General features: G+C 40.1%; 1 protein-coding gene across 3 annotated transcripts in view; it reads right to left on the minus strand.

The window, feature by feature from the left end:
• Positions 1 to 3,864: 3,864 nt before the first annotated feature.
• The window catches only part of acot7 (acyl-CoA thioesterase 7), a 61,392-nt gene continuing 41,287 nt past the window's right edge, over positions 3,865 to 23,969 (minus strand). For all 3 annotated transcript variants that reach the window (XM_083919682.1, XM_083919681.1, XM_083919680.1), the window contains 2 exons: positions 17,699 to 17,883; positions 3,865 to 4,820 (listed from right to left, as the gene is read on the minus strand). In XM_083919682.1, coding sequence (XP_083775808.1) covers positions 4,722 to 4,820; positions 17,699 to 17,883 — 284 coding nt within the window. In that variant the 3' untranslated portion in view covers positions 3,865 to 4,721. The remainder of the gene's footprint in view (positions 4,821 to 17,698; positions 17,884 to 23,969) is intronic.

Raw genomic sequence — 23,969 nt, forward strand, 5'->3', positions numbered from 1 at the left:
AAGCTCTGCAGGGCACCAAATATCCCCTGAGCTTCACAGCTGATCCAGTCAATACTTACCTAAAGGTACACTGCAGAATTATGTATTATTCAAATAACATAATGGGACTGCAAGAGGAACAGCACGTTCTGTCTGAATTAATATTTCCCGTACATTCTTTCACATATTTAAGGAAAGGATCTTTTTTTAAGAAAACCACACCAAGTTGTACTACAGAGAAAGCTGGGTGGAAGCTTTTTGGTATGCCACTGGAAGCTAAAATAAAAATCCTTCAACCTTTCACAAATGATAAGACTTTTTAGAATAACAGTATCTCTTGATATTGGTTCGGGATTTAAAAGCTTCAACACTGCATTATTTTTTAAGAATGTGGATCTTTAACCATAGTTATCTTCAGTTATGACATTTTTCTAACCCACCTGATTGGTGAGATTTACAACAACCATAGAAACGGTTCGGATAAGTGTTAGGTCCCATTTTCTAAACCATATTTTCGATGAGTAAAAAAAGAACCTTTTTAGATTTATCTGTTTCACCTCCAAGTGTGAAAATAAAAGCAGAACATTAAAGTTTCCTCTTACTAAATGCTATTATATATATTACATTTTAACACTTCAACTTCTCCTGCTGATAAGTATGCAGTTTTGTGTGCAATGTTCTAACCAGGTTATAACACTTTCATTTTCATTTCAAAATAAGTGGTTTAAAAAAGTGTGATAAACTGGAGAAAATTCTGAGCCGTTGTCTTGTTGAACCTTATTGTAATGTTGTGTCTATGAAGTCATTGCATCCGCTGATCCGCTCAGCAGTGATATAGGTAACTGTAAACATTCCCCAGGTTATAAAAAGAGTGAATTATCCTTAAACAGCCTATTCTGAACAGTATACAGCAGTCTTTGCACGCCAACACACACATCATGATGGTACACGGTTCACATTATGACTGCCACCGCTCACTGACTGCCTGCACGAGCTTCCTCAGATATAAAAGTATGTATAGATAAAACTGCATCGCTGATTTGTGCACCTGTAGTAAAAAAAAAAATTCTATGTGTAAATGTTTTATTTAATAGGGGCCCAGTGTGATACTGTTACACAGCCTTTCCTCATTTTAGTTTGGACTTCTTCAAAATTCAAAGGTACAACAGAAGCTGAGGAAAAGACCCTTTTGATGCATCACAACCCGAGAGGATGAAAACAAGATGAAAGAACAGAAGTTGATTGTGCGTGCAACCAATCGGTGTGTGCGTGTGAAATAAAGAGAACAGAAAATGGAACGGTTGTGAAGAAAAAGGGGTGAAAAGTTTGTCTTTGTGATTGCAGCTTCATTGATATTTGTTCTTTTAGCAACTTTAGAACAAATGACGCAATTTCTTTCACAAACGTGTCCAAACCTACATTTCAGTGAACACTGGTGTCACATTTGAATGTGTCTGACTGCAGGAGCTCGCTCTCTAACCTTTGTCAGGGTAAAGTGAGTCTAGACCGCTTTAACAAATCGGTCATAGGGTGTATTAATTTGTAATCCATTTACAGAATTACAATGGGCATCTATCAATTCTGGCCTCCGATGCTTAATGAAAGGCTGGCAACAAATAAATCAAACATATTTCTGATAATAGTTCCAATTAAGCTTGTGTAACAAATTAAGCAGATTTTGAGACTCTTTGATGGTGTGTGGATAAAGACAGGTGGTAGGTGTAGCCTGTTGTGGAAGCTTTATTTATTTGAGTCCATCATTAGAACTAGACGTAACAGGATAATTTGTGAAGAGAATCAGACTGTCCATCTCCTCCCTCTCTTGTGTGATGCTAGGTGACCTGGAAGTAAAAAGTAACAGAAGGCATTCCCGTCCACTGGCTCTGCTGGCACTGGGGCTGCCCCCACTCTCGCCATTGGCTCCACTGTATCACAAAACACACACACACACACACACACACACACACACACACACACACACACACACACACACACACACACACACACACACACACACACACACACACACACACACACACACACACACACACACACACACACACACACACACACACACACACACACACACCAGCACTTCAATACTTGCAATTAATTTGGATGTCCTATTAAAGTGCTCTCTGACAATTTATTTTTCCATGCCCTCTCAGCTTTTCCACTTGTATGTGTGAAGAAGTTTGTGTGCCTTACAGTCAGAGGTAGTCTAATTTAATAGTACTACCAGTATGGTCCCCTGTGGCGGACAAAAAGGGAGGTTCCAGGCCAGACAAAGTACAGCCCATCACCTACTCCTCTGCAAGGAAGCCCTTCTGGCTCAAAGCCCAGATAAGAGAGGAGGGCTGAATGTAGGACTCATATCTCTGCTCTGTGAAGATGTTCCAGAAAGCACAAACATTTTTATTTTTTTTACAAAAAAGAGGAAACATCGAGTTGTTTAACCCTTTACTGTGTGAAGCGGATGTATTTGAGCCTTGGGAACTCCTGCCAACAGACTCAACAGAAGCGTTGCCTCATACAAATATTGACAGACTTATTTCCACGAGTGACCTTGAGGTCTAATGTGCACATGGTTCAGGTTTCCGTGTCTTGGCTCGTGTGTGGAAGTAAAGCCCCTGCTGTCAGATAATGACTGACGATGAGACGTTCCCGATATGAGAAGGAAATGCAAAGTGGGTCGCAGAGTTTTCTTGACACTGCCTTGTTCATCGTCTATCCTTTCCTTCTGAGTCCTTGATGGTTTTTCTCCTGCACCAGAGGATCAATCATCTTCTTAGTAGCCCTGTCAGTCTTTCTACACAGGGATACAGCAGTGATGGGGCTCCTAGTCCCCTAATTTAGATGCAAAGACATGAGATCAGCTTTTTACCTTGTCTGATGGGGAAAAAGCAGTTTCCTCCAGTGCCAAGGTCTTCCGTGTATAATATATACAGTATACTGCAATTCAAGTGTGGCAAGCACAAACTTTGATTACATGTGAGACTATTTAAAGCATATTTAACTGGGAGAGAAATGTCTATTTCTGATAATGTAATCTCTTCCATTTCAAGTATGTTCTTCCAGATAAGTAACCATGGTTACCATATTGTGTCTTTACATCTGCTGCCAGCTGCTACCAGCTAAAATGGCTGAAGAGAGTAATGAACATTGTCTTCGATGATGAGAAATTCATCAAAAAAGATGTTTTCCGGACAAGGATAGTCAGGCATGCCTGTGCTGATGTTGTGCATTAGGCAGATGCGTTTGAATAAACTCATATTTCCCAGAAGTCTTGTCTTGCCAACTGAGATTGAGCTCATCTCCCTGGATTGTTTTTCCCCTCCTTTCCACAAGATGCCTCGACTTCGCTGGGGTTAAAAATAGATATATCCCCCGGTGCAGCTTGAGCCTAACTTTATTTTCACTGGGGGGAAATGAAAAGCACACACACTGTGCTGGAGGGACCGATGGAAAAAACAATAACCTTCAAGATCCAATGACAAATCAGTCTCTCTGTGCGTTTAAGAAAAACAGTATGAGGAGGAACAAAGGTCCAAACAAAAAGGTGTTACGCTGAGGTTCAGACCCATGTGTCTCTCTGTTCTTCATAGGGCTTGCTCACTGGGCTTTAATCTTTGAATTTCCCTGTGGTTTTGATCTGGATTTTTTTTGCCATCCGTTGCACAGGATTGCAGCCCACCTACCCTTATGAAGTCTAAATATATTTTAAATACCCAAATGTAAAAACAATTCTGCTAAACATTTGAAGAGGAATTTTTATTCCAGTTTATTATTTACAGTTTTTCAATCCCTGCATGGCCATATGGATATTGATTTCTCACTGGCTGCCGCTGGCCTCGATTTATCTTTATAATCTTTTTTTTTGTGCACACATGTACAGGTGATATGAGAAAGATGCTCATACAGACACATTTCCTCTCTAGTTGTAAATCCTCACATCTCACGTGGAGACAAAGGGAGTGAGACAGTGAGAAGACTCGGGGGGAGACAGAGGGTCAAATAGAGTGAATGAGAGGAGGAAGAAAGTGACATTGCAAGAAAATAGAGACAGATGAGGCCATGACGTTAAGTAGAGAGGGAAAGGAGAGCATGTTAAGGCAGAGCAAAAACGCCGGAGTCCCAGTGTGACAGACAGGCAGAGGAGGAGGAGGAGGAGAGAAGGGGGAAGGGCGGGCGTGGGAGAGATGCGAGTTGAGTCAAAGCCCCAGAGCTCCCCTGATTTCTCTGTGAAAGACACAGTGCTGAAAAGATGGATAGCGTGTGCCCTCTCTGCCAAGGCATGCCCAAGACAATGACATCATCATCATCAAACTAGCAAGGACACGAGGCGAGAGCCCCAGACTCACGCTTGGATCTTTTATTCATTATTATTCACTCACTTATTCATCATTTTCATTACGCTCAGACTATCGCTCTGCACTGACACTCATCATGAAGTCTTCATTAAAAATCTTCTTAGAATAAAATACTACTCTTACTTCTAGAGGCAGACTTTCACTTTGCACTGACAGTGATCATAAATAGTCTTCATACATGAATAAAAATATCCTCAAAATAAAATATGTACTCTTACTTTTAAATACATATACAGCAACATGTGAAAACAATCGTCACAGGTTCAGGTTTAACAAGAGGCTACATGTACAGAACATTTCCTTCATACTGTATGTTTTGGGTAAGGTTGATGTCCTGCTGTTACAGGCGTTTAACTCTGGTGAGCAACGCCGTCATTGCAGGCGCTCTTTATCTGCAAGTCTCTTCGCTTTATTCTGGAGGTATCGTGCATTGCCTTCTTCGAAGCGTCTCTGCTCCTCCTCTCCGTCAATCTGAAGAAAACACAAAAAAAGACAAAAGATTTGTTTTCAGACACATTAATCATTTACACATTGTGCACTGGAATGTTTCCCCTGCTGTCGTTGCATTAACCGTGGGCATGGAGCTGTGATCTAATTTATCAGTCTGTGCTGTTTTAAATGCCATTCATCTTTTTAATGAAATACAGAATGAATGATTGAAACTTGGAGAAGCTCTGCATTAGAGGATGAAGAAGAATGCGTCGACATGTTTCTAATTCCTTTGACTGCATGCTTTTCAAGGCATTTAAGCAACATGTTAAACAACACAGAGCATGTGTCTGTGTCCTAACAGAAAATGTTATATTTGTGCAATTCCGGCAGCAAGGCTTGAGGGTTGTGAAGTCAGTCAGGCAATCTGTCCTTGAGTCCTGTTCTTTGGTCATGAGATATAACATTCAGCACAACTGCATACTAGATTGCATACAATTTAAAATAAAAAAAAATAAAAAATAAAATAACCTAAAGTATCATCTATCTGTTAACTCTGATGTTACTTAAAGACTCTGATCTAATTTACCAGTCTGTGATTTTGTAAATGCCATTAATCTCTTTAATGAATTTCAGAATGAATGATCGAAACACAGAGTGTTTGCACCTGGCACACTGTTTGCTTTGTAATAGTATATAGTTTTCTGTATCATCTTCCATCTCACCTCAATATCTTCTTTATATTGATTCCTAATCTTTTGATTTACTATCTCCATTTACTTTATTGTAGGGCCTCTGCCATTTGTAGTGTGTTTGTAGCCTAAGTAGTATTGACCAATCTTGTTTGAGCTGGCTTTGGTTGCAGGCAGGCAAACAGTCCGTGTGGAGAGCAAAAGAGCTGGAAAACATTGGCCGAAATATAATCTCGGGAACCCATCGGCTGTCGTCTGATGATGATTTAGCTTAAATAAAAGTTCTGCATTCATATGTAGGTATCTTTTCAACTCCAACTCTGTTCTTGTGTCACAAGTTGCTAATTGGACCCGGTGCACAGAAGACGAAGTCTTGGCCGCTAGCTACACAAGGACCCCAGAAACATTGGCCACCAGCGGCTAAATTGTCATTAGACCAATTATGTATTTTATTTGAATCTCTCTTTTATATCATTGGCTTATCTTCCAAGAGTCCGATGGGTTGCAAGGTTGCCTAAAGGAACATTCCTATGATTTTCGGTGACTGTTGGCTTTTCATTGATTGCCACCAACAGCTAAATCCATCTTGACATGATAAGGTTACACAAACTAATTTGCAGATTTCCCTGAAAATGGATATTCATAGCTCCCAGCTGAATGAATCTTAAAATGCTTTCAGCTGTACCATTGTACTGTACTGTAGCACCATTATTTCTTTCAATAACAGAGCATCATATGCATATAATCGATCAGTTTTAGCATTCCACATACAAAATGTATTGGTATAACACTTTTAAATACTGATTGCACCATCACACCCTGCATTTACAGCTGCTATCCCTTTCAAGCCCGTGAAGAACAAATCTTCCTTTTCTGCTTCATTTAGCTCAGTTTGGCCGGTGATTCGTGGGAGGAAGCTTGCTAGTCTGCACAGTTTAATTAGAATGTCTAGCAACCTTGTAACTTAAACAACAAAACCACCACCGGTGACACTGTCAACACTCACATTTAAGGGGCTGCCCGCCTTCCCACTGCCTCATCTGCACTATTCTTAGGGAGCAGGGGAATGTTCTGTATGTAGGCACGTACACATATATTGCATAATTAGTATTATTATAGTTGTGTATGTCAAACTGTACATGTGAATACAAGCATCATCACCATGAGGTAGGGGCTCTTTGCAGCTCACACACCAGGTGGTTGGCAGATTCAAGAGCACCCGCCACTCAACAGCACTCAAGGGTGCAAAGCTGACAGATGGCGTCTTAACTTTACGGAAAAAGCAGGGTGGTAACAGATATAACAAAACCTCGTGCCAGGGACAAGCCCAGGGGTCACCACTCAAATATGATGAGACTATTAAAATTGTGACGCTAAACTACAAACAACACCAGTGGGCCTATTTATCTGAGTAGAGCAGGTTCAGGAGCATACAGATGTACTATTTGTGTGTTTGTTGTATGCTGGTTATATAACAACATACGGCTCAGTCAATTTTGCTTCTGCCATTCGACTGAAAGTAATGGATAATTCCAGTTCATTGACTTTCAAAAAAAAAGAAAGAAAGAGGGAGACCTCACCACAGCTCTAGCATTTTCCAAACATTTACATGAACAGAAATGCTGAAAACTATTTTTCTAAATATTAATTTCCTTGCTTCAAATCTGTGAACATGAAAATAATTGAGTCGTGTTCTTGTGTGTCAGAGTTACTGATTGTGTACAGTCATGCAGCAAATTCATGGATATGAAAAGGGATAACACGTTTGTGTAGGCCTTCCACATACCAAAAGGGATATCTTTTTTTTTCAGTGTTGTTGGGGGGAAGCCATTTTCTAAAACAAAAAAAAAGTGTTGCTCCTATGTTCACATAGGACAAATACTAATGTAATATATTTAAGTGGTTTTGAGTCCTTATAATCCCCTGTCTCTAATTAGACAGAAATATTAGGTTAGTCAGTTAACGTTTCCAATTGCAAGCAGAAAAAAGTACAGGGAGAGAGTCATTACTCTCGGGGCTTATTTCATTACGGTATTATTGAAATAAGCCCAGACAAGGTGATTTGGGACCCTGACTCCAAACAGAGCTTTATAAATAATCCACTTCATAACAGCAACTGCACGTACCAAAGACATCAATCATTTAACACAACAACACTGATTTAAAACGATTTTCATTACAAGCCGCAAAATAGTTCAGACAGCCTGCACTGCTGCCCTGAAACCACAGCTTTTGACCAGTAAAATCTGTGAAAAGTAACAATGTTAAAATGGTTATTGGTATTTTGCTTCTCTCTGCAGTCCCCAAAGAATAACAACTATTCAATGCAAGGTGTCACCGGGTAACAAAACGTGGGTAAAACGCAAGTATTTTAACATTTGCCTCTGTGTGTGTGTGTGTGTGTGTGTGTGTGTGTGTGTGTGTGTGTGTCGTGTGTGTATGTATATGTGTGTGCGTGCATGTGTCCCAAAGAGTTTTAGGGATGCAAATCAATGCATAAAGAGCTTGCACAGCAACAACGAGATGTGACCCATATACAAACAAATACATACACTGCCTCAGTCTGTTTGAACCCTTTATTCTAACAGATTCTCTCTTTTAAATAGCTCATACCCCTCCCCCTCTCTGTCACTCAGGCCCCTAAAGACTTTTAAAATTACAATTTTAAAAGCACAATCAGCTAAAGCTTGAGGTATTTCAATGAACTCACTAATTAAAAGGAACTGTACACCTGACTACTGCTAATGAAGCCTGACAGTTAATAACAGTATGGGGTGTGGTCCTAAAGTTTCTGTCCAAAGCAAAGGAAATAGATGAGAGAAAATATGAGACTGACATGTGTGGCCAATACTGATACAGTGGAATTAGTAGTCTGTTATAATTTAAATATTATTGACATGTGACATTTACCCTACACTCCTCGGTTATGGTGCTGTTTCTTGTCATAAAAAGCATTTTCACTCTCCAGAAGATACTTCCAGGTGCTATTTTGCTGCTGTCACCTGGGTAGAAATGATATCAGTCTTATCTCCCCGGGCCAAACAAAACTAATGACCCAGATGTCACAGTTAGTGTTTGAATTCCAAGAAAGTCCTTCAGGTTATCAGTGGGAAACAACCGATTGACTTGCATTACAAGATCATCTGTCTCTACAATGTCTAATGCTGGCTTAAACATAATAAAAATTAAATGTTTCTTTTAATAATATTAATAATGTTTAAGTTTTAGAATGGCTTCTTCACTCTTTTACAGTAAAAGTAGATGATGTTCTAAGTGAACCATAATATATGTTTCTATGTGTGCACATTATTTGAATCTCACATTCAGAATCTCAAAATGTCCTTTTGGCGTCCCTACGTAATTGTTATTACCACAGTGGCTCCTGTCTAATAACTATGATTACACAGGGTCATCAATTACTACTGGTGACCCTCTGATGCAGAACCTATCAATCCTGCAAAAAGTAAGTTTATTTTATAGTGTCTTCAACTTCAAAGTTCATGTGCATTACTTTGCATGTATTGTGCGAAATTTCCTTGGAACCAACACGATTGTGTGTGAAACGGTTCACACATGGCAAGAATGTCGGCCCAGGTTGAGTAAAACACAATGACTCCTCTTTGAACAACAGTACACTAGTCTACTGCAATGTCAGTGGCTCTGTCAGACTGTAGGTAGTACATAGTAGTAATGCTAACATCAACATGCAAAATTGCTCTCAATATGCATTTAGCATTTATGTTAGCATGCATACACATGGGAAAATTATCAATTTAAATGTAATCCAATGCAACAGAGACCATGTCAGACCTCAAAGCCTTTGCTAATCAGGTAAATCGGCTAAGAAAAACATATTTTTTACCTGGCATGCTGGTCGTCTATTAAGTGGAACATTGAATGTAATGTGACAAATTACAAGGCAAGGCTTGCAAAAGGGACAGCTCGGACAATGCCAGAGGGGTTCAGTATTGTTGGCACGGCACAAGGCATTAGTGGCACTGCCAAATGCCAGTGTCTCACAAGTACCACTTAGCTGCAGGCAAGTGGCTCTAGAAAAGGAACAGCCATCTGGGTCAGTATGAGTCTGGATGCTAACCTACCGTATATTGTATGTTTATGTGTGACAGAGAAATAGAGAAAGAGATACACAAAGGATGACCTTTTAGCAGCCATGCCTCCTAAAAATAACTTTCCCATCCAACAAAACTGCATTCTCAATTATGTTTTGAGTGAAAGTTTGTACTAGATTCTGTTTGTCTTTGACGTATCACGTTTCTAACTATGGACCATCTTGCAGGACCCTGGCAACTCTTGGAGTAAAAAATATTCAATGAGCTAGGCCCAGCTCAAGCAAGTTTAAAGTCCAGAGTTGATTTTCAGAAATGGATGGATTGCAATCATAGTTTTTGCTTAAAGGCTTTAAATTACAAATAATACCGATGAAATTGAGAAGTATACTTGGTTCAAACTTTCTGTTATGAATGTAATTAAAAGTAACCCTTCCTGCTCCTACCCTTGGACTGCTAAAGCTCACTTTCAGACATGTAGGAAATTAAAAATGGACTTAGAACTGCATAATTTGCTCTATGAATGTGTATTGTTGACAAAGATACAAACAGATGAATGCCATGTAGTGTTTCTTTACAAAATTTGACCAAAATTGACTGAGACCTGTAATTAAATTTTGGCTATGCATAGAACATTATACACTTCTATGCATGTTCATGAATAAGTTATATCAAAAACGTCTGATATTCATAATTAACCATCCTTTATATATTCATGGACTGAGACGCAATAACAACAAATGTCGGTATGTTCTGTGTGTCGTGCCTTGGATTACCACAGAAACAGAAATATCTGAAACTCTGGCACAAATGGACCCGTTAACCCGTTGGTGATTGTCTTGAATGGGAGGCATCTAAAAATAAATGTTCATCACTTCATGTGGACTACAGGAGGCTGCCATGACAACCGGGCTTGTTTTTGTGTCACAGGAGGCCAGCTGAGTCTCTGCCAGTGAGGAGGGAGGGAGATGGAGGGGAAGGAAGGAGGGGGAGTAGAAGAAAAGAGGGTAGAGGAGGGATGGAAGGAATGGGAGGGAGATAGAAAAAATGAATAGAGGCAGAAAGAGTGGCAGATGAAGGGAGAGATGGAGTAAAAGGCAGGAAGGAGAGATTTGATGAACCATTTAACAAGAAGGGAGAGTAAAGAGAAAGAGAAGGACCAAGCCTTCTGCATGTTCACAAAAAAATAATTTACTTGTTAACTGTATTTTAATATGTATGCCACTGCAGAGTATGTGCACACAATTTATGAGCAACAACAACCTTTACATTCATACAACACACATTCACACTCGGCCTCTGCCTCTGCCACAACCACATCCAAAATACAGAATTAGAAATACATACGGGGGTCAAAGGTGTTTCTAGGTATTTTTCGATTATTTCTATTCTGGCCCAGTGTGCAACATATATTATTCCAGTAATTTTCAAGGGTACTGCTGCAGAGAGGCATCCCTTCTGCTCATGCTGTCCTCTTTACCCATTTCAGCAATACCCACAGAGTGCTTCGTTGGTGACAGCCCATCTACAACCCCACACACACCGAGTCCCTAACCCCCTGCTGAGCTAAAACAGGAAAATCTAAAAATAGTAAACGCAGCAGGCTCACTGAAGAGAAAGCGAGGATGAGAGAATGGGGGGAAAGCACCTGCAGTCAAAAATAGCAGAAACTGTCTTTCCGATCTAGCTATTTATAGATCACAACCGGAGCAAAATCTGCCACAATGTCATGAAAATTTCATTAGCAAAGGTTTGACATGAAGGTGTTTTTATGTTTCAGTTGAACAGGAATCAGTGAAAGAAAGATAAGATATTCAGGAACAATATACATAATTTAAAGAGGAAGGGGAGAAGACTCAAATTATGCCTTAATGTGCAAATATTATTACATCACTAAAGGTGTCTTGTCTTTTTCTAATATAAAGACCGCACTATTTAAGTCTTAAACATTAGTTAATCTACTTTTATTCCTGGTAATGTTGAAATATTGAGCTAAAAACTGAGGTGAAGACCAGAGAAAGACAGAGCCAGAAGCGCTATCAGAGGAGCCTGAAGCTAGCACGGACGGGCTAACGCCAACTGACAACATGCTAACTCAGGAAGAGGCTAGCCATGGCGAGGGATGGTTGCAGTTCCTGGTTGAGGACTTCATCTGAAGGATAAAGAGGGAGCGCCTCACACAAGACGACGAGGAGCCCAGAACATCAGTTGGCGTTCGGCTTGTGTCGTAGCTTTATATGCATACATTGATAACATGCGGTGATTCCAGGCAGTCGGTAGGATGTCACAGTTACCGATATACCTCTGTATCTCATTTACATACAGCATGACTTAGGGTGTTAACGTTAATACCTAATCTTATCCACAATTAGACTTAGCGTTATAGTTTATCTTATTAAACGTATTGGTGCTGGTTTGGTTTTTGGCTGCTTTATTTTGTTTCGTTTTTTTACAATATCCAATTCGCCTGACACTGTGGTCTGAATGCTATTTTTTTTAATTGTTCCTTTTTGAAAGGATCAGAAAGAGAAGGACAGGGTGGCCAAATGTTGGTGGTGCTTTGTTCAACTTTGCATTATCTGGCTTACTAGGCTAATTATGTCATCATTGCATTTCCATCCCTCACAGTCCAATCTTCAGGTGTTAATTGGACTGACGTGTTAAACCTTGTTTCCTGCCTGACTGTTATACACCAAGGGACTGACATCTATGAATAGGTTTAGAGGCATCAATAGAGTTTGGAGGGACACTCCCTTTTTTTGAGTCAGTCTCATCTCATGGTTAAGGCCTCTGTAAATAGTGATAAAGCCAGAAATAGCCCTGATTGAGCCTTCTCTCGCTAATTTAAATAAACACACACGCATTTGTGCTCAGTGATCTGGTCAAGCACGTGCACCTCCACACGCAAAGCCCACTCTGTCACAAACATAACTACATGCTTTAGAGATTTATTTGTCATTGTTTCACGTACAAACACACACAGTCTGTCTGTTGCACTTCCACTCAACATGTTCATGCATACACAAATGTCTCTATTCCTGCCCTTGTTTATCTGACATGCTACATCAGAGTCCTGGCAGCCCTGCCTCAAATTAGATTTCCATTTATAACGTTGAGGATGAATTATTAAAATCACCAAGAGATTCTTTTAGCTTCTCGTTTCATAAAATCGAGATGAACAGAGAAATTACAGTGACTCCAAATATCGCTGCAATTCCCTGCCATTAAAACAAAAGCTGGTGTGACACAGAAAACCTGGTAATGAATACATGGAGGTAGACTGACATTGTAGCAAACCCAATGCAGGTTTTTCTGTAATGGAAATGGGGAGACCGACAGGCGCTTTTGAAAAGGCCGACCAGTAGAGACGCACATTTGATGCACATTTGTGTCTGGCAGAGGCAGAAAGAGAGGAGTCTGTTTTCAAATAGATGTGTCATGGTGTTAAAGGATGACGCTGCACTTTTAAGTGTGTGTGTGAATGTTTATGGTAAGAGGGGTCAATGCAGCATTTGGCGGCATGACAGTACACCTATAACAGCACTTTTCCATGCTTCTTTCTCATCCACACTGCCAAGCTTGGCTTTCTTCCTGGAAATTTCTTATTAGACGCTTGTGTTACATGAAACACAGCAGGACATGCTGTTATGGAACACTTTTCTCTGAAGAGCTTAGATTGAGTAGGACAGCACTTAGTAGTATACATAATATATGATTTATTTCTCCATGCTTTGGTTCATTATGTTGGTTCCAGGGTAGTTCACATTTATGGAAGTGGGGTGGAGTGGTACGAAGATTTTAACCATATTCAGTGTACCTACAGTACTGAAGCCATTATCTGGGCTCTTGTAAGCACAGGTGAGGTCAGAATACAGGAATTGCTGGTCTGCCATTGCCTCGATCAGTGAGTTTGGTTATTTCCTAACCCTTTAAAACACCAACAAGTCACAAACACTGCCCTCTGCCTGGATTTTCTGTTGACTTACAGGGTAAGCCCTTTGTTTTCCAACCGCCGCTTTGCAACGCCTCTCCCCTTCAGCGGCACATACTGACACACAATGCAGTGTGTCTGTTTAGGCAACACACACATACACACAATAAAGCTCTGCATTTAATCATAATCCGACAGACCTTCTAGCAGGGCTCTTTGGGGGTCTGTATGTGTATTTATTTGTGCTTTGAACGTAACCGCTGTGAAACAATCAGAAAATAACGTTTTATTCCTCTGATTCACTGCTTTGCTCTATGGCGCTTGCTCTCTTCGCACAGTCTCTAGCTTCGCTTGACCATCAATGCTTCAAGTAAGCAATACTTACCACATATTATACCTTTAAAGGTACATTGTGTAAAATATGGTCAAAAAAACATTAAAAAAAACTACTATTATCGTCAGAATGTGGAGTACTAACAGTTTTGATGTAGTGTCAAAGAGCCCGACAGCTCGTCCTGTCTTGTAATACCCCTTGTACCTAAAGAGGTAGTAGTGTCACTGTAATTTCCATTCTGCCCTCGGTCAAAAATGAGAGGACAAAGAAGTAGAGCTGTCTGCACAGATGCAGCATCCCGGAGACTCAAACTGAGTTTCTGCATTTAAGAGACTGTTGCAACGGTTTCCGGAGAGTCTAGCTCCATCCCTGTGTCGCTGTTACGGATTCTGTGGAGCCCGTGGTTAGACGACCGCAGACAGAAAAACTTCTTTTGCCATAAAATGGGCCACATTGTTGCAGATTGCTCGAGTTTGAAAAGAAAGCAGGGAATTGCTTCCAATCCACTAAAACCGTCCTTGAGTGCGAGGCTCTACTAGAGCCATCGCTCTAGTAGAGTGAAGACCACTCCCTTGAGGAAGGAGGCTGAGAATATGCAAGAAAGAGTCTTCTGATTTAGAGTCCGGGGGAGATACTAAGAGGAAAGCCAAATCCTCCAAAAAACCCAGTGACACCAAAAAAGAGGATGGGGAGAAGAACAGCGATTCAGAGAAGAAGCCGGTGGACTCTAACTCAGATGAAGTTCCTAACATACTGCTGTAGAAAGCTGCAGCAGGCCACAGCACAGATGAGGAACAGGGAAGCACAAGTGCTAAAAAGAAGAAAAGTGCTAAACAACACATCCATAAAGGATACAGATAATTCAAACAAAGCGCCCAAACGCAAGAGGAAGTCTGAAAGCTCTGATTCAGTCTTGGGGAACAAAAGTAAAAAGACTTCCAAGAAGAAGAAACAGAAGGACTCTGCCTCTGACCAGGAAAAGGAGACCCTTGCAATGCTCCTGGCTCTCCAGCATTTTCATGTGTATCTCAGTTCAACCGTGTCTCTGGTTATTGTGTACACTGACCGTAACCCTCTTGTTTTCCTGGCCCGAATGTACAATCATATCCACAGGCTGATGCCCTGGGCTCTGCTGGTCCAAGGCTACAACTTGCTGATCCAGCACAAGAGGGAGAAGGATAATGTGGTGGCTGATGCCTTGTCTCATGGCCGAGATGTGTATGTGTGAGTACGGTGTGGTTTTTATCTTGTGAGTAAGATGTGTTAAGCGTTGTAGCGTTGGCAAACTTTTTAGTTTGCTTATATGGGAGGGGGTGTTACGGCTGTGAGGGTTACTTGTTTTTGGGTTGTTGTTTTTCTTTGTGCTCCCCGGATGTAGGTCCCGCCTTTCCCCACCTGACATCGGTTCCAGCCAATCAGCAGGGCCTTAAAAGGAGGAGGGGATCTGCTCTCGCTCTCTCTGACTCCCTCACCCTCATCATTCTGAGAAGTGGCATTGGTGGCGGACGCCGTGTGTTTTTCTACAGCTGTGTTAAGCTGGATGTGTTTTTTCTGCAGCTGTGTGAAGCTGTTTTTGTTTGTCATTATTTAATTTACTAAAAAGGTTAATAAAAACTTACCTTGCCTTTTAAACACAAATGGACCTCGACTCCTTTCCCCCGGGATATTATTATTTTTAAATCATTTTGCTTTTGTGTTTGTCCCTGTTCCCCTAGTCACAAATCGGGATGTAACAAACCCTTTAATATAAACCCATGTCTAGACATGAAGAGATAAACTATTTGAATCTATCCAACTGTCTACACTGGCTCCGTGGTCCTAACCTAAACTGTACATTCACTGCCACAAGACAATTTCACTGTCCTTCATTGTCTGCCCCTCTGCAGACAGATGCAGTATAGAAACTCTCTTCCGTGCCATAAGCTGTTGGCACGATAATGCGACGCCGGAACAAGTCCCATGACCAGACCTGTTACCCATTATGTTGTTTATGTAATGCAAAGTGACACAAATATAACTTTTTTTTTGCGGTTATCAGATGTTCACACATATCACAAGTAACTGCCCCAGTGCTATCAATCAGCTGCATCCTCAGTTCCGGCATAATTTTTTGTCGAACACCCTCTGCGTATTTTGTCAGTCTGCATATACTGTACAGTTGTCGGATCAGGCAGAGGCTGCTGAGCATCCACCCGGCCGGCTCGGGACTGATGCTGATCAAGCCCTGTGCCAGTTCATTTGAGAACAACAATGCACATTAGTTTTCAATAACATATTTTTGTTCTCACCCACTGCATTTAGTTAATTTTTAACCATGCCCATATTGCCTGTGCCTCCTCTTTGCCGGGCTGTTGGTCTCTGTGCGCTCTGCTGAATGAGTAATCTCCACTGGGATGGAGCTAGACTCTCCAGAGACTCGTCCATTGCAAGAGTCTCTTACATTTAGTTACGTTTTAGAGGGCATTGCATGGTTTATTGTGTGTCTAACTGTACATAACTTTGAACAGTGTCATTGCTGCAATCATGTAATTCTTGCACAAGGGGATAAGCTGCCCCCAATTTTTTGGAGCATGCGGTCAGGAACTATAGATTGCACTTTTAAAGTATTACTGCTTGGTCTTTGAATGCATTTTCTTGGCTTACTCAGTACTCTGCACATACTTCAAGTATAATAATTAACCCAGTTGCAGACCGGAAATTTTGTACAAGTGGGCACTCGAGAGAATAATGGCCTGCTTTTAGTGTGTATATTTCACTGGAGCTACCACTCAACCCATGCCACTTGGAGGAACTGTGCTGGGCAAAGTCAATGCTATCATTACAAACTTCATCAAGAAATGGGTTCATACCATGTTGTAAAACAACCATTCAGCTAAACAGTAAATGTGCAAAGCCACCAATGAGATTTGTTGAGTCACAAAATATGGAGTGATAATGATTATCATAAAGGTTAATGTTAATTAATTTGATGTTAAAACAAATTGCAATCCACAATATAATTTACTTAGTGATTGGAATGTGATTTTATTTTAATGGCCTCTGTTGTCTAAATCCCACTCACTGACAAGCTGACTTCGTCTCGCAGAATACTTGGACAAGTTTTAAAGGGATCATCACAGAGACAATCAGGGTGTTTCAAATGGCGCCAGAAAATAATTGTGCTGAGTTGAACAGATGGCCTGATGACAGTGTTTGCATATAAACAGGGTTTTGATCAGCACATACTGCCAAGCCAGAGCAAACAGCAGGTGTCATCTGTCAGCAGGTAAACGTGCACACTTTACAGCCTGACAATAAGTGCTTATTAAGCCAGACATCGATGTCCAGGGACGCTGTAGAGATATTAGCGTTCAGCCCTCGGTGATGAAGGCAGATGCGTCAGCGCAGCAAATAATTTAATGCACTGAAAAAACACTGATGTGCAAAATTGACTGAATTGAATTATAACATTAAGTATTTGAGTGGAAGTAATGGATGAGATTGAGGCGAACATAAAGTAGTAATTTGATTATATATGACTTATTTTTTGAAAGCCTGTGAAAAGTATTTTTTTAGACTCAGACTTGCTTTATTGTCATTCAATAAATACAAATTGTGCAAATATTAGAGGAAATTTCAATAATTTGGCTCCCGGAGGAGTAGACACTTGCTGTTTGGACAAAAATGTAAGTGTTTTATTCAGAAAATTGTTTAAGGACAAGTTTCCAATTGAATCTTTTTTCTGCTCCCACAAAACTGAAAAGGGTGTACAGACTTTAAAGGTATCCTCAGAAACAAATCCATGGCCCTATTTGTTCACCATACAAAAATGAGAGACTTAGAAACCAAGGTAATGGTACACCATACTTGGATAAATTAATGACAGACTTTAGAAAGCAGAGACTGGATGTACCAACCTTAAGAGGAGGGACAGGCAGAGGCTTATTGTCCTTGTCCAGGGAGATGAAGGTGAAGAAAGCAGAGACAGCACGATATTTCTCTTTCTCTGCCTCCATCAGGGAGGTAGCATCTACCAACACTTCGATTTCCATTGACTTGTTACTGATGAATGTTAGCCGCCCTGTCACCGTGACCACACAGCCTGGGGGAGATGAGGAAAAAGAGGGGAAAATGTGCTGCCTTAAAATACATTTTTATTTCAGTAATAATCTCATTTCATCTTGATCTAGCATAATGAGTGCCTGTTCAAAACATGCCTGTTTGCTTGGCCTGTGGTACTGCTGCTCAATTTCACACTGCGCCTTCTTGGTTCCTGATCAATACACCTGCTACATGTATGGCATAGTTGGGTCACACACCCAAGTCACAGCTTCTCAGTCAGAAACACAAGTGAAATGCACTCTAGTGTACGAGGAAAACACAACAGGAGTGGACATAACCATTTGGCAAAGTAGGAAACTAGCTGGGGCCTGTACCTGGAGCTTGAAATAATAATAATAATAATTTCTACTTTAGAGTAAAAAATTTACCTACTTTCGCCTGACAGAGAATTGCTACTTGTTATGTTGAAAGTTTAGATTTTACTCATATATAACGTTTACATTATAATGCACTGTTTACATGTTATGCTTTAAACTATCCAGCATTATAATAAATATGAGAGCTCCACTATGAACAGATGTTTAGTAAGTACATTGTGCTGGTAATGCCTTCCTTTCACTCTTCACTTTACTTCAGAAAAAAAAAAAAAATTTTGAGTACCACTTCTGCCACTGCCAATACCAACATTCCCAGTAAGAGAAAGGGTCAAAAGTAAAGACAGCTTTCGCATGGGCCCACCAAATCACTAAATCCGCCCCTGAAAAACACACCCATGTTGCAGCTACTCATGGTCAGAAACACTGGGGTAATGAACTCAGTGGAGGTATTGATTTTAGGTATTGGCAGCTTGCTCTGGCATAACCACTCCTTAATAAATTAACTGTAACCCACTGTGGACAACATACTTGACACTGCAGAGTCATGAAGCCCCGCCCCCACTTCTGCACACACTCTGCCGCTTGTTTTTTATTGAAGGTGTTGCATGTGCACCAAATTGAACAATGCATGTCCGTGCTTCCCCAGCAATACACCCACCAAGTGTGAATTAGAAAGATTAAACGGTTCTCGAGATACAGAGACAGAGGTACAGAGAGATTCCTTGCTTTAAAGTTTTTGTAAGAGCACTTCAATGTTTTGAAAATCATTACGTTTTTAAGCTACTCTGTCCTTCAGCCTACCATAGAATATTCATCAAAAAAAAGTTGGGAAAGTGTTCAAAAAATACTTTTAAAGCACCTGAAAACCTTGGGTGAATGCAAGTATAAACTATAAATGACGTTAGCAGTATAGCTACACTTCACACCAACTGAATAAGAAGTAAGCTGTTAAATTGATATAGTCAGCTGAGGAAAATGTAGGATCTGCTCTTGCAATCTACTCCACGTTGTTGCATCAGGAACTTCTTGAAATCTGTTTTGCCCAGATTGTCAGCAGTGAAAAAGGCTGATGATCTCTGGCTGGAAGAATTTAAGCAGTGCAGCCGATGAACCTCTCCCGCTGCAAAGTTTTCAGACGAATACAAAGCAGGATAATGCTTAAAAATAATGCTAATTTTGTACTTATGTACTTTTTTTGTACTTACTACTACTTAGAAAACATGTTATAATACGTTTGCATTTCAGTGAAAACCTTTTTAAAGACTTTAATGTTTACAACCACATTATGTGGACATAATATGTTCACTGCTGCAGAGCATTTGCTTCCCTTTCTTTTGATTTCATCCTGAGCCCAATCTAATCCATCTAGTGCGTTTGAGTCATCCGAAAAATTGTGCTCTTCTCCTTTTGTCGCTGCAGGGAGGTGGAAAGAAAAAGTCAGCTAATAGGACTGGGCATCACTGATGTGTTTCTTTATTCTATTTGATGTACATTACTGCTGTTGCCATAGAGACGAGGAGAGGTGTTATTACTGCAGTCTGAGACAGATCCTGAGTCTATGACTGAGTTCTTATAAAACAGTCAAAGTCGTAGATAATAACAGATGATCGTGGAAAATGAAAAAATGCTTTAATGTATGTTATGCAAATTACTTCTAAGAGAATTAGACTTGACATTTCAGTGGAGTGATGTGCAGTGATGTACGTCAGAGACCATGGTTTGTTTCCAGTCTCCTGCTTGTTTCTCTTAATAATGACACAAATGCTTTTTAAAACATGACCACGATACCTCTTTAACCTTGACCAAGTAATTTGAGGTTATCTAGTTGTAATTAGGCCTTGATCATGAATAGAATAAATGAATTAATTAATTGTAGAAAACAGTCACTAATAAAAAAAAAAAAAACTTATTAGAAAGACAAACACTTGAACATACATCACCATGATCAGAACCAACTGAAATAACAGAAACCGTTTCTTCATTCGTTATTAATGTCTCTTTCCCCATTTTTTTGTTTGGTCCATGTCCCATCCTCTAACAGGGGGGTGGGATTTATGACCCGTACTACAGCCCGCCACTGCGGGGCAACAAAGATGTTTTGCTTAACTTTTTGGGAGCTGTCAAGCAGCCATCTTTATATACAGTCTATGGTGACATACTTAGCTTTGGGACTGGGGCCCAGGCAATCTTCTGTACACTTGGGACAAATGAAAGCTCTAAATTATTCATTATTTTGAAATGAAATTATATTTCTTAGTGAGTGATAAAACAAACTGATAACTAACTTCTCACACTTCTTGCATGTTAAAAGATTTGAGAAATGACACCAGATTTGAGAAATGACACCAGAAACCATCGCTAAACAGAGGAGGGGGTCTGAGACACCACTTATCTCCAATTTACAATGCTGCCCTTTCATCCCTTCCCAGGAGATTCAACAATCTAACCTCAAAGGACAACGGTTCACACATGGCCCGGGTGACCCCAACGACTGTCGTTCAGACTCAATAGAGCACTAACGAAGTCGAAACCAACTGCCCACCAACGACTGTCACTCTAACGACGGGCGTGGGCACTTGGAGCACAAAGGGTGTCAGTGACATCATCGGCCTTGTGAGAGGTTAAATACCTGGATCTCCACACCAGTTAGTTGGACCAGTCCCAGCCTGGTCAGATGCGTACGTGAACTGATGAAGCCTCTTGGATGAGAGGTGAAACGTCTTCCTAGACAAACAACCAGTCCAGTTGTTTTTTGACTGAAATTGCTTTGCGGATAACGATGACCTGGACGAATGAAAACATTCACAGGCTGACAAAGGGGTGATAATGAAAATCCTACTGAGTGAAGAATTTTGAAAATGGGATTTTATGCAACGATTGCATAAGAAATCAGGATGAGGTACGACAAAGTTACCGTCCATTCATTTCCATGCAGCTTCTTTAATGCAGCACACACCGAAAGAATGTATTCGCTCTGTTGTTGTTGAGTGTTGAGCGAGTCCAGTCTTCTTCAGGTGAACAGACGTATTAGGCTCCATGCTCTGCTCAATTATAAAACTTAAAGAAATGAACATTGATGAGACTGAGTGATTTTCTTATTTCAAAACACCTTCATTATTAATAATCCTACAGTGAGGAGAGTCCATGCCAGGACCTTGTGTATCCTGTCGTAATGCCTTTTAGCCATGGATTTGCTATTTCAGCTTCAGCCTGCGTGAGTATAAAGTTAAGTTTTTCCTATGACTCTTTCTACCGCAATGAGACCAAAGTGAATCTAATTCTCAGGTTGTGAAAACAATAAGAAATCTACTAAGAATGTCATCTCATTCATTGTTCTACATTTTCTTCTATTCACAGAAAGCTTCCTGGAAAATGACAGTTTGCATTAGCAAGTGGCCCTAGAAGACTTTATAACAGCCCTCACTTCTGACAACGTCTAGAAAAAAAGATTGTCTCATTTGTTGCTTGGAATCAAAAAAGTGTTGAACTTGAATGCTTTTAGTTATTTGAGTGCAGAGGAATGTCAGGTTTACACAAATCGTGCTGGATATAGAAAATGACATTTAAAATCAATGAACAAGAACATTACTGAGTGATCATTATGCACCACTGTTTTTCTTTCCTACTTTCTCACATTTAGCTCTCCCTGAAATCTCTTTCCATCCAACATTCACCTTTTGAAGTTTTATGCCTTTCTTCTCATTATTTGTACCACTGGGCATTCTGATGTAATGGATAATGGACTGACTGACTGAACACTCCTTTGGTACATCAATGGCCAGGACCTCACTGACTTATATTCTCACAGCCGACTAATTCACATTATTGTTCAGTGCAACATTGTAGTTGCTTTACTTTTCATAAATTCTGTGGTAAGAGGGGGAATGAAACACGTCTCTGTGTAGGCGCTGAACAAGAAAAGACATTAATAAACAAGTGACTCACAAGCTGTGACATGAGTGCAGCCATTTTCTAATGTTTAAACGCAGAGTCTCAGCTTCACTTGTCTGGAGTTAGACAATAAGGTTAACTTTGCATACTTCATTGCTAAGGAAAATCACTCCACTCAACGTAGATGTCATTTCAGTGTGACATTGATGCTTTAGCTCTCACACAATCTGGGATCTTTTTGATATGTTTAGTCAAGCATTTCATCTCAAAACACGTAAAGGAAAAGGGTTGCAGAAAAGATAATCACATATTCCAACAAAATTGCACAAAAACCTTCTCCGTCTTCATTGTAAACAGTAAATTAGGTGCCAAATTAGGTGTGAGATGGAAAATGATAGGAAGACACATTAGTTTAAAAAGATACATACAACACATTAAGTGAATAATTTAAGTAATCATGTAGTAATCAAGTAATCTTGCTTGCTTAACTTAATGTTGATTGTACAATTTTCAATGACAGTTTTAATTGCCCACATTTATTTCAAATGCATTGAATTGTTTTTAAATTTGTCACTTAATGAATCAACCAATAAACAATGTTTGGTGTTTTTAAGCATGATGCCATCTTTCTCTTCTTTTTTTCTTTTCACTGAATCAAGTATATTTATGTGTGTATATATATATATAGAGAGACTTTTTTAAAGTTGTAAACATAAACATTTTAAATGTGTCCAAGTTTGATTCATGTTGCAGTGTATGTGAATGACATCAGTTGACAGGAGGTTAACAAGGACCAAGGCTGTTGCCTAGCAATGGAATTCCCTTGCAAAGGTCTAGATGATACTTTTGTCACCCTGATGATGCCTGGCCCTGCAAATAAAGACATTTTAAGCTGCTTTGCTGATTCTCAAACTCTACTTTATTTTTTTCTGTAGTTTATATTCAGGTCTTGTGTGTTTTGTCTCCCTGATGATAACTGCTTAAATTGTAACCTGTCCTGCTCTGCAGTGATATTTCTGCTGCTGGACCCCACAGGGCTGTAAATCTGTGCAATTAGTTAAGTGGACTGTTTAGGCTACAGACAGCGAGACCTCCAGAAACGTATAAACAAATCATCTAAACATCCTCCACATGAGCCATGTACAGACACAGACTTTAGCCTGTTTTATTTTCTGGGTCTTAACTTCCCATCTCACTGCATGTCCAATTGGTCTTTGTCTGCTGGTGTGTGGTCCTCTAGCGTCACACAGGTTTGTTTGGCATATGCAGCAGTTAAAAATGCCCTCAGACTTTTATATACATACAGTATACCAATCTACCTGGTCCCTGCAACCAGCTAGTTTTTACATAGAGAAATAGCAATCATCATTAATTGTGTCTGCTTTTTGCCCGAAGTTTGGAATCCCAGGCTGGTCATACCGTCCTACCACAATCAAACCATTTACCTTCAACTTGGACATATATAGTCTCAAATATCTAAATGGTAGATGGTGGTATGATTTCTCCATGCTTGACTGTAAAATGTTGGCATCAAATGATGCATTTAGAAATAGGTCTATCTTCTGTTTAATGGTGAGGGTCTAAAACACAACACAGCCTGATATATACACTTGGATCCTTAAAAATGTTTGACGTCTTTGGGTTTTTTTCACTGACTACCTTGAGCAAAGTGGGAAATGTACTGGTGACATAACACCTAAGTCACTGTGGAAGCCAGGGGAATTCACGTCACCACTAACTAAACTCAGAGGACAGACGGAGGCAGCAACTGGAGCGACTAGAAGCAGCTGAAACCAATCTGAACTGTTCAGTTTTCTGCTCCTGAAACCATGAAAGGTGTGTTTCAAATGTCCCCTCT

The sequence above is a fragment of the Echiichthys vipera genome (genome assembly GCF_963691815.1).
Source record: "Echiichthys vipera genome assembly, chromosome: 9".
Taxonomy (NCBI): Eukaryota; Metazoa; Chordata; class Actinopteri; order Perciformes; family Trachinidae; genus Echiichthys; species Echiichthys vipera.